Below are 11,959 nucleotides of genomic sequence, written 5' to 3'. Positions count from 1 at the left end.
CTGGAAAGGTTCTGGAAGACTGGAAAATTGCAAATATCACTCCATTCTTTAAGAAGGGAAAGAGGGAGAAGGAAATTATAGGCCAGTTGGCCTGCCTTCCATGGTTGGGAAGATGCTGATGAGTCAATTGTTAAGGATGAGGCTTCTGGGTACTTGGAGGTACATGATAACATAGGCCAAAGTCAGCATGATTTTCTTAGGGGAAAATCTTGCCTGACAAACCTGTTGGAATTCTTTGAGGAAATAACAAGCAGAATAGACAAAGGAAAATTGGTGGATGTTGTGTATTTGGATTTTCGGAAGGCCTTTGACAAGGTGCCACACATGAAGCTGCTTAACAAAAGCCCATAATATTACAGAAAAGAAAGAACATTGGCTGATTGGCACGATGTAAAGAGTGAGAATAAAGGGAGCCTTTTCTGTTGGTTGCTAGTGACTAGCGGTATTTCACAAAGGTCAGTATTAGGACTGCTTCTTTTCACTCAATGTGTCAATGATTTGGGTGACAGAGTTGATGGCTTTGTGGCCAAGTTTGCAAATGACACAAAGATAGGTGGAAGGGTGGAAGCAGGGAGTTTGCAGGAGGACTTAGACAGATGGGGACCAACAGGCAAAGAAGTGGCAGATAGAATGTAGTGTAGGGACGTTGAAAGGGATTTGGGAGTCCTTATCCTGGATTCCCTGCAGGTTAAACTTGCTGGTTCAGTCAGTTGTATTGGAAGGCAATGTTTGCTTTAATTTTGAGAGGACTAAAATATAAGAGCAACGATGTAATGATGAGACCTAATAATGCATTAGTCGGACCACACTTGTAGTATTGTGAGCAGTTTCAGGCCACCTATCTAAAAGTTGTGCTGGCTTTGGAGAAGGACCAGAAGAGGCTCATGAGAATGACAGAGCTAACATATGAGGAGCATTTGATGGCACTGATCTTGTACTCACTGGAGTTTAGAAGAATGCGGGGGCGGGGGGGAATCTCATTGAAATCTATCAAATATTGAAAGGCCGAGATAAAGTGGACGTGGGCAGGATATTTCTTATAGTGGGTGAGTGGAGGACCAGAGATCATATCCTCAGAATAGAGAGACATCCATTTAGAACGGATGTGGAGGAATTTCTTTAGCCAGAGATTGGTGAATCTATGGAATTCAATGCCATAGATGACTGTGGAGGCCAAGTCACTTACAGTGGGGTTTGAGAGGCTCTTGATGATTCAGGGCTTCAAAGGTTAGGGGGAGAAGGCAGAAGAATGGGGTTGAGTCTAATTCTGCTTCTATGTCTCATGTGTCCTGCATCATCCAATTCGAAGGCGTGGTGAAGTATACTCGTGCCTATTTATGTTGTAACCAAGGTAAGATTTGAACCAGGAATGGAACCCAGCTCCTGAGGTTAACAGCTCAACCCCTGAGTATCCAGAAACTTTTACAATTTTTACTTTAATTCAAAGCAACACCAACCACTCAATAAAGTGATTTACAATAGAAGTTAGAATTAAATAATGCATGAAATTAACAGCAGCTTTGAGATTCTGAAAGAGTGCAGATAAAAGACAGGCCACGGCACCTGCATAATCCTCACAGTGGTGCAAGCCACTAATGCTGGTAATGAATTATTAAAAACTTCACTAACATTAGATCTGATCTGTTTTCATTCAATCGAAAAATCAAACCACAAGTCATTTGCTGCAATTATGTTGTTTATTTCAAACTGTTAACCTTAGGAAAAAGAAAAATCAGACAGCAATTTCACCCCAAATCACTTTTGATCAGAAACCTTCTTCCCCCATAGTTCTTTTCCTCAATGAAAATTTTCAATCTTGCAATGAAAACATTATGCAGCTAGTTTAATACAGATTCATCAAAATGCTAGGATCTGCACAGCATATATCACACTGGAAAATGCGAGGTCACTTGTTACTGGAGACAAAGATGAAGCCAAGAATTTCCAGCTGGAACACCAGCAGAATCTCAGCATGAACAGTTAACACCAAACAGCTGTGTGCCACAGGTTGGTCTAACATCCAGTGTCTAATCACATCTTTAATGCAAAATAAATTAAAGTAGTGCTCTTCATCAAAAAAAAATTGGTTTGTAGACATGCTCTCAGCTGACGTTGATGCCCGCGTCACCTTCTATTCCTCTAACCCTAGATGTTAACAGCCACATGACGAGGTGATGATAAAGGACAAGAATCATTTCATCAAATTCTTATGACATCCTGTTTAATTGACAAAAAGAAAACTGTAACCAACAGACGTGGAAATTGATTACACAGCATAAAAAACAACTCAAAAGAAGCCGGAGGAAATGTATCAGACAAGTGCACATCTACGATGCTGACTGCAGCCCCAGAAAGTGAACGGTGAGCAACACTAACAATCACAGGTAAGAGGAGACAGTAACAATAGGTGTAACTGAGTAACAGCAAAGAGCAGCAAGAATGAATGGTGCTTTGGGTGCCAGTGTTCAGGGCAATTACAATGGGAGGTATGACAATGCAGGGAGAAGTATAGATTAACACACACAAAATGCTGGAGGAACTCAGCAAGTTAGGCAGCATCTATAGAAAGGAATAAACAGTTGACGTTTTGGGCCGAGATCCTTCATCTGGACAATACTGATGGAAGTGCCTCGGCACAAAATGTAGACTGTTTATTCCTTTCCATTGGTGCTGCTTGAACCTGCTGAGTTCCCCCAGCATTTTGTGTGTGTTACTTGGGATTTCCAGCATCTACAGAATCTCTTGTGTTTATGAAAAGTAGTAAATGTGAATGATTAGGAAAATGAACAGTTTTAACAACCCGGAAGTAATAATGGATAATACAGTAATTTATTTTTAGTGTGGCTTTAGCAATTTAAAAATACATTTTATACCACACATTATCTACAGTCAGAGTGACTAAGCTGGCTCCCAGGCTTTGTGGATGTTGCTTTGTAAACCACCATTTGAACCCAGCAGCAGAAGGTGAGCCTGTGATTGGGACTTTCATTTAAGCAAGCCAACAGAACAGGGAGAATGCAGCCTACACCTAGTGGGCAGGAGTGGACAGGGACGGACGGACAGACGGACAGACGGACACACACACACACACAGCTGAGCAGAATGCAGCTTGTGCTCTATCAATTTGAGAAAATAACACTTGGGTACTAAATGCAGGACAATAAAAGTAAATAATATCCTCATAAATGTATCTCACATCTAGTTTGAAGGACAATTCATTGCCAGCTGCTGCTAAATATCAGAATGTGATATGAACCCGATCTGAAATGAGTATTTCACGAACAGTGTGGCCTTCTAATAACAGCACAAGCTGAAGTTGGGCAATAATAATGTCATGGTTAATAGCAGCATAAAGGAACGTGAGTCTTTATAAAGCCACTCAGGTAAAGCCAAGATCCATTTAGTTCCTTAAACAAGAACAATGTCAGAACAAGATTTACTTGTAAAGGAGAGGCTGGCTATTGGTCTCATTATTTGTTGGGCTGATCAGATTCAAAGTTACTTGAGGGCCCCTGTGAAATACAGTGAATATGACGCACACAATACATTCACAAATAAGCTCAGTCTTTAAATAAAACCAACAAAACCCCACCGACAAACAGCCATGGGAGATTCTAACCATTCGCTTCTGCCACTTATCCCCAGCTAATACTAAGCACAGGAAGAATGAAAGGGGCTTCCCATACAAGTACAGCCGGGAAGAACCACTCTTTTGAATAAGGTTGTCAACTTGTCTTTCTCGTTGTCGATTCTCTGCCATCCTACTCAACAAGGCTTCTGACGTATCACCCCATGCAGTCTCCTAGACATTAGCTGGCCTTTAGGGCCTTTTTCTATTGGTTTGTTGCAAATGGTATTAGTTTCATACATTGCAATTGTAGCAGTGGAAGCCAGCTAACCAACATCACATGTTCACACAAATTGGACAGCTGACATTTTCCAAACATATTAGCAATCAGAAAGAGAGCATCTGCTTTTAGAAATGAACATGGAACCTAGTGGTCCCTGCATCTCAGCAGTTTAATTTAATTTTTTTTTAAAGAGATACTGCTTGGAATAGGCCCTTTGAGCTACACTGCCAGCTCCAATATAACCCTAGCCTAATCATGGGACAATTTACAATAACCAAATAATACACAGACCCAGAGGTCCCCAACCTTCGGGCCGCAAAGCATGCAGTGGTAGCCAGAACGCACCCAGCACATCTTTAAGAAAAAAGCCGAAATAAACAAGCTAATTAATTACATGCCGGGCAGCACCTAATTCATTACCTTGTTTATTTTGGCTTTTTTCTTAAAGATCTGCAGGGTGCATTCCGGCTACCGCCGCACCGCTCCATTCTTCGCGGCCTGGTATTGGTTTGCGGCCCGGAGGTTGGGGACCACTGCACTAACCAATACATCTTTCAACTGTGGAGGAAACCAGAGCACCTGGAAGAAACCACACATTCCCTGGGGAGGATATACAAACTTTTACAAATCACTTGATGAATTCCCGAGCACCAAATCTTCTCCCTCAGTGTAACCTATCCACTGTTCACTCATTTCACATCTTGTTAATTCTTGAATCAGGCACGTAGAGTATACTTAGAGCACAGTTCCACCATAACATAATCAGACCTCATTCAATATCCTGGCCGCAGTCTGTGTGATAAGTAGGATTAGTTGCAGGGCCAGTCCATCATCCATTTTGGATAATAACACTTAGGCACTACATGCAAGACAATAAAAATATCAACATCCTTCTGGCAAATTAATCTCAACTGACCGAAAGGCCAGTCTACTTCCACCTGCTGATAAATGAACAGGGTCATTTATGAAACGAGTCTGGTCTGAAGTGTAGCTTTTAATAATGACATACTGCAGTGCTGACTAGATTCCTACGATAACAGGAGCAGCAACATGAGGGAAGTTCCACCTACTGGAAGTGATGCTTTCAATAATAGACATATTGCAGAGCTGACTAGATTCTTACAATAACAGGACCAGCAATACATGGGCATTTCACCCACCTACTGGAAATTATGCTGTAAGTTCTTCAAAACTTTACTTCCTCAAATCAGAAGGAACAACTTTTTTTCCGCACAGAAAGTTGCTAACGTTGAATAAATGCAGTTTCTACTGAGCCCCATACTACACTCCATGGAGACTCTGCTCCAGATCTCTGGAGGCACTGAGGCCCAACTCTGCACAATTAGAACAAAGATCTTTTTCTACATTTACTGGATCCACTGGGTTCTGCTCCTCATTCACTGACCCACTCGGATGCTGTTCTATAATCCTGACCTTACTGAGCTCCCTCTGTCTGTCTTTATCCTCAGCGGGACTCCCACCCCAGTGCAGAGTCTTTGTGGATCCACAGAGACTCTTGCACTTTCTGCACATAATCACTCCCGGTAGACAGACTGGTGACACAGGACACAGGCATTGTTTCATCACCCTCAGGACTCAAGCATCCGGTTTTGTCTTCCCACTTCCTTTGCACAAAAATCACCCAAAACATAACTTCTGTTAAGTAGAGAATACCCTTCGCCAAACTGTGTGCACACCACAAACACTCCGAACAATGAGCTGGAATAAAAGTGATAGCGTGTGATCAGTGTGGGTACTTAATGAGGGCCTGGCACACTTAATTACAGTAACACAAGGCTCAAACCTTGCTTAGATCTACTGCGAACTAAGAAGCTGATACATGTCACTCAGGAAGGGCACGGTTCCTCTTTGAATCAGGATAATTTTGAAGAGGTGAAAAATGTCACCGAAGAAGAATAACAAGTCCCGCTTAGCACCAGAGACTCACGGGTAACCCCACCTCAGAGAGAAAGATTATAGGAGTCCAAACGTAGGACTGCTCCCAGTGAGCAAGCAGAGACAGGGCACCCGCGTTAGGTTTATACCTTGCTCCTGAATATCGGCTTGGCACCTGGGCCGCAGTACTCGTTGTAGATGAGCTTGAAGAGGAAGAGGTGGAACAAGGTGATGAGTGATGCCACGCTGAACCAGAAGAGGAAGGGGAGCCCCGGATACTGTTCGGCCATGTGATCCTCATGGGCAAGGATTGCCTTCAGGTGCAAAGTGTGCCTCAGTGCTTGCAGGTGAGTCAAATCAGTTGAAATGTACAACAAGGGAGTGATTGGCCGAGTCACCATGACGGGAAACACGTGCCCCTTAAGTTCAGCAGTCAGTTCCACTGGGTCGTTCATGCAGCCCGCCTCACAGCCATAGAGCTTGACTTGCTTCTCCTGAGGTTTGACTGAGACGTGGAGGAACGGCTTGGCGTCTCCATCCAGCAACACAGCCAGGTTGATCAGGTCCTTGTTGTAATGAATCCCTCGCAGCAGGTAGCTGTTGTGCAGAACCGAGGGGTCTGCCTGGAACTGGAGGTGGTTTTCGGTGAACTGGAGTCCCCCGAAACTCATCACCATGCCCTGCATCATGCCGTGGGCGCCAGCGGCCACCAGGCTCTTGCAGCCTCGCTTCTGCAAGGTCAGCCTCCACAGGCTGGACAGCTGCAGCAGGTGAGCCACGTCAGAGATCCGCTCGGGCCACAGGTTCTCCGCGTGCATCGTGGCGTGGCCGCTGAAGCAGTGGTCAGCGTAGTTCAGGCTGGCCTCCAGCTTCTCCCGCTCTTCGGCCCCGCTCTGCAGGTCCAGCAGGGGAGCCGGCGACGTGGAAAGGACGTAGAAGAGCGTCCTGTTCACGATCACGCTGGAGGGAGTGTGTGAATCCGTAATCTTCTTCATCTCCACGCCTGCAACAGAAAGAGGCAGCTCACCACGGATATTTCAACATTACCGGGCTACACTGAATCAGCACACTGACAACTACAGCAGGTAAATTTCTCAGGCAGCATGACCCAATCTGGGACTAGCAAGAGGAACGAGGAGAAATTGAGAAAGTGGAAGCAGGGGGGCGGGGGAGGGAGAAAAAAGCAGAAGGGTGAAGTAAAAAGATGGCAGGGGCTGTGAATATATTGACGCCCCAAGTCCAGGTATATACCGGTTCTTGGAATGGATTGTTGCAGAAACATACTCCAATATCTACCTTCAACTCAATCCCAAACAATAAAATTCATGCATAAACATCAAGGGCTCTTTAAGTGTAGGCCTTAAATATTCGAACGAGCCCCCTTGCAGGAGGGCCCCCACCTCAACACCCTGGCCAGGAGCCCAAAAACACTGATGGATTTGTACCAGCCCAGCTGAAACTTCTTGGGTCAGTGCTGTCTGGAGGTGAATCGCCAAATGATGATGTGAACCTATTGCATCACGAGTCACATTTATTCTGGGAGGAAGCAGGACAAAGACTCAGCTCTCCGCAAATGGGGGCGTCCAATCTAAACCGTGGGGATGGGAGGGCTGTCTGGGTTGGAGAGTCTTTCAGGGTCGGGGGTGGATAGAGGGAGAGCACAGACTGGAGCAGGGAAGGATGTGACAGGCCTTGGTTTAGATTATAGGAAAGGTAGGAACCAGAGGTCTATTGGTTTTCAAAGCTTCACATCTTGAGCTTGTAATGGTAGAGCAGAGTCAATGGGCCGAATGGACTAATTCTGCTCCTATGCAACACTGACAACATGCTGGAGGAACTCAGCAGGTCGGGCAGCATCCGTGGAAACGATGAGTCGACGTTTCGGGCTGGAACCCTTCGTCAGGACTGTAGAGGGAAGGGGCAGAGGCCCTATAAAGAAGGTGGGGGGAGGGTGGGAAGGAGAAGGCTGGTAGGGTTCCAGGTGAAAAACCAGTAAGGGGAAAGATAAAGGGGTGGGAGAGGGGAAGCAGGGAGGTGATAGGCAGGAAAGGTGAAGCAAGAATAGGGGAAAACACAATGGGTAGTAGAAGGAGGCGGAACCATGAGGGAGGTGGTAACCAGCTGGGGGAGGGGGCAGAGTGAAATAGGGATAGGGGAAGGGAGGGAGAGGGAATTACCGGAAGTTGGAGAATTCTATGTTCATACCAAGGGGCTGGAGACTACCTAGACAGTATATGAGGTGTTGCTCCTCCAACCTGAGTTTAGCCTCATCATGGCAGTAGAGGAGGCCATGTATGGACATATCCGAATGGGAGTGGGAAGCAGAGTTGAAGTGGGTGGCTACCGGGAGATCCTGTCTGTTGTGGCGGACAGAACGGAGGTGCTCGACGAAACGGTCCCCCAATCTGCGTCGGGTTTCACCGATGTAGAGGAGGCCGCACCGGATGCAATAGATGACCCCAACAGACTCACAAGTGAAGTGTTGCCTCACTTGGAAGTACTGTTTGGGGCCCTGAATGGTGGCAAGAGAGGAGGTGTAGGGACAGGTGTAGTACTTATGCTTACAGGGATAAGAATGTTTTCCCAGTTCTGGCTCCACATGGCAAGTTCAATACAAATATCAATGGCTCCATTTTGTATTGCTCCTTCCACTGAAGCCAAAGTGACCGGTCCATCAGAGAACTTCCCTGTATGAGTCAGAATTATAGTGCTTTGAGAAAGTATTCGGCCTCCAACCCTTTGTCCAACAAGTGTTACGACTAGGGATTTTGTCCAATTTAACTGAAAATTTTTATCTGTGAATCATATGCTCCTTTTTTCACAGCAGAGCCCAAAAATCAGGGGAAATCGTAAAGCATGAAAAACTAAAAATTCAAAACCTGAAATGAAACAGTTCAAAAGTACCCATCCCCCTTGCTCAATGCGCAATTGACCCACTTCTCACAGCTATTACAGCTAGTCTTTTTGGATAAGTCTCTATTAGCTTTGCACAACGTGAAGGATCACAGTTTGTCCATTGTTCCTTGCAAAATTGCTCAAGCTGCACCAGGATTTTAAAAGAGGTGGCTGAAGAGATTGTGATGGCATTAATAACCATCTTTCAAGAATCACTAGATTCTGGAATGGTTCCAGAGAACCCCACAGCATGGTGCACAGTGTAACATTTACACCACATGTATTGCTCAGTGTTGAGGCCCAAAAGTTCCACTTTAGTCTCATCCAACCGCAAAACCTTCTCCCATATCTTTACAGTATCGTCTAAGTGATGCTTTGCAAAGTCTTCACGGGCAAGGATATGCTTTTTTTTAAAGTAGTACATGTGGTTTAAATCTACTACTGTGCATCGGCCGGGTAAAGTATGGTGGAGGTAGCATCATGCTGTGGGGATATTTTTCAGCAGCAGAGACTGGAAATCCAGTTAGTTTAAGAAGAGAATAAAGGGATTGTAATACTGTAACTGACATCATTAGGGTGTCCTTAAAAGTGGAGCATAATTGTCATGTGGAGTTGGGGAGATGAATGCTGCTAAGGTGATCCTGGCTATCTTCTACCAGAAAGTTTAAATTGGGAAGGCAGCTCATCTTTCCAGCAGAACAACGACCCACAGCACACTGCCAGAGCAACTACGGAGTGGCTTCCAGCTGAAGAAAACTGATGGCCTTGAATGGCCCAGTCAGACTCCTGACCGTAACCCGATCAAACATCTCTGGCAAGACCTCAAGATCGCTGTGCACCGCCACTCCCCAACCGACCCGGCACAGCTTGAGCAACTTGCAAGGAGCAACGGGCAAATCTTGCTCCATTCCTTGTGCAAAGCTAACTGAGACTTATCTAAACAGAGGTGTGGTCCAACTAAGGACTGAGCAAAGGGGGGAAAATACTTTCGAACTGCTGACATCTCAGTTTTAGAAATGCGAGTTTTTCATGCTTTACAATTTTCACTGGTTTTTTTTGGGCTGTACTGTGGAAAAAAGAGAAGCACAGGTTTCACAAATTTAAAAAAAGCTCAGTTAAGTTGATCAGAATCCCTGGTTGTAATACTCACTTATGTGAACAAAGGGTTGGGAGCTGAATACTTTTTAATGGCACCATATTAGCCCATTCGAACAGAAATAAACCAACTTGATTAAAACTGTTCTCAGCAAAAGGGCCTCTTTGCTTATACAAAAATAAATTAATTGGAGAAGAGATGGAATTAGACTAAAGCGTCACAGGGCATGGCCAGACTGGCCCTTTTTCTCTGTTCGAGGGCAACACTGCAGAAGATTAGGTACCTGGCAATGAATTATTGAAGCTGTCACAGTGGAGCCTACCTGAGTTTATTAAATCACCCCACACCTTCTGATGATCTTGGTAGAGTGCTTCTGCTCCCAGTCTCAGCAACTCGGACATTTCTGCTTTGGCTGCTTTCCGCAGTTTGCTGAACGACTCTTCCACCTTCGTCAAGTCCAACAACTCGAGGGTGTAGACCACTGAGAGGACGTGCTCCGTAAATTCAGACTTAACAGCCACCTGCAGCCTGGGTGCCACTTTCTCCGTGGCCACAACCACCAGGATGGTTTCCCTCTTCTCTGTCAGTACTCTCCCGGCTAAGAGGACAAATTCCTGGTCGTTCTGCTTCTCCAGGCTGGAGGAGAACTTGCTCCCCACGATGGGTGGCGCGTTGACTTCCAAGACGGTCGCTCTCTCACTAGGGTTGGAGATGTGAATCCGTTGCAAGATCAGGTGGGGCCGGCTCCGATGCACAATCACGTCTTCGCGAAGTGTGACACACTCCCGGGATTTGTGCGATGACCCAGTTTGGATGCACTGTAGTAAGTGAACCATTCCCTCCTGGAACCGGACGAGTGCAGCTCTGGACGTTGAGCGAACATTTAGTGATTTCAGAGACACCAGAGGTACATAGTCTGTCAGGTGAACAGCTGCAACACCTGAGGAGGCAGGAGACGATGCCACCCAAAGCTGATTAGAGAGAGCATCCACGATTAAATGACCATTGCCAACCACAGCTGGGCCAGATAACTGTCCTGGGCTATTTCCATCAATATGACTGATCATGGCATTGCCGTGGTCCACATCTAACTTCCACTCTTGGGTTTCTTTCTGAAGACAAGCGTCTGTCACTGTCTTGGGATCTGTTGACCCGGGAAACAGCTTGAATCCACCTTCTGAAGTCAGGTACCAGTAAAAGATTAGCAGGAACCCTAGACCTGCCAGCATCCTCCTGGCCCAGCTGCTGGACAGTAGCATTGGCAGCCCCTTCAGACGCTGCTGAAACCACATCTTGAGGCTGCTAGCTCCTTCCCTTTGTCCTATCCCTTCCAGCCTCCAACCCAAACTGTCTGCTATTCCACAGACTCTGTGATACCTTCCTGTCAGCTCTCAGGAGAGAATATGTATGAAAAATACATCAATAAACCTATTTTTGTTTTCCTATTTTAATTCCCCCTCAACTCCACATGACAATTATGCTCCACTTTTAAGGACACCCTAATGATGTCAGTTACAGTATTACCATCCCTTTATTCTCTTCTTAAACTAATTTAAGTGCTTTCTCTTGTTTAGTAGGTCGAAGAGAACTTGGTTAATTATACTTACTGCGATTTAAGCCCTGATCTATTCCCCCTTCCATATATTGCACGTACAAGAGAAAGTTTGCTTTTCCCCTAATTATGTTGTCCTTTTCCTGGCTCAACCCCACTCTCAATAAATCTCCACCTGAGCTGCCCTCAGCGTTTCACTCTGTTTCTTTCTCACTCTCATCGCCCAATATCTCAATACCATCTATACCCACCCGACCTCGTTATTTAAACTACCTCAGTGGGGCTATCAGATTTCACATCAAATTCTATTCACTTCTGCTCGCCTTCCTGCTCCTGTTACTCCGGCAGCAACACTGTCGTCAGTTGGATTTACTGCCATTGGTGAGATTCACGCGGAAGTGCCGCGATAGGGCCGATGTTTCGCGACAGCAGTTCTCGCGAGCGAATGGGAGGCCGGATGAAAACCAAGCGCGGTGGCCCCGCCCCCTCCTCAGGCCCCGCCCCCCGCACGCAGGCCCCGCCCCCGGGAGGGGCGCGCCGCCGGTCCACCGTGGCGAGTGTCTTCTCCCTGGGCAGGATCCGGACCAACAGCGGGTTCGGGTCGAGTCGTTACAAAAGGATAAGGGATTTTCAGACAAACTGATCCAGGTTCTTCCAATAAAATGTTGG

At 45.9% G+C, this 11,959-nt stretch overlaps 1 protein-coding gene across 1 annotated transcript; it reads right to left on the bottom strand.

Moving 5' to 3' along the window:
• Nucleotides 1-1,663: 1,663 nt before the first annotated feature.
• kiaa2013 (KIAA2013 ortholog) lies at nt 1,664-11,643 on the bottom strand. The gene is made up of 3 exons (XM_063032998.1): nt 10,061-11,643; nt 5,897-6,750; nt 1,664-2,217 (listed from the first exon to the last, which is right to left on the bottom strand). Exons 1-3 carry the CDS (start codon nt 11,028-11,030, stop codon nt 2,200-2,202), a joined length of 1,842 nt encoding a protein of 613 aa, XP_062889068.1. The 5' UTR covers nt 11,031-11,643; the 3' UTR covers nt 1,664-2,199.
• Nucleotides 11,644-11,959: the final 316 nt, after the last annotated feature.

Source organism: Mobula hypostoma, chromosome 25 (genome assembly GCF_963921235.1).
Source record: "Mobula hypostoma chromosome 25, sMobHyp1.1, whole genome shotgun sequence".
Lineage (NCBI taxonomy): Eukaryota > Metazoa > Chordata > Chondrichthyes > Myliobatiformes > Myliobatidae > Mobula > Mobula hypostoma.
Note: the sequence above shows the minus strand (reverse complement) of the source record. Positions and strands in the feature narration are given on the sequence as shown.

What these genes read in the sequence shown, in the direction of transcription:
- kiaa2013 (XM_063032998.1), bottom strand. Translation starts at nt 11,030, where the DNA reads ATGTGGTTTCAGCAGCGTCTGAAGGGGCTGCCAATGCTACTGTCCAGC. An exon ending in GGGTGATTTAATAAACTCAG is followed by an intron (nt 6,751 to 10,060) that starts GTAGGCTCCACT and finishes TTTCTGTTGCAG; the next exon opens with GCGTGGAGATGAAGAAGATT.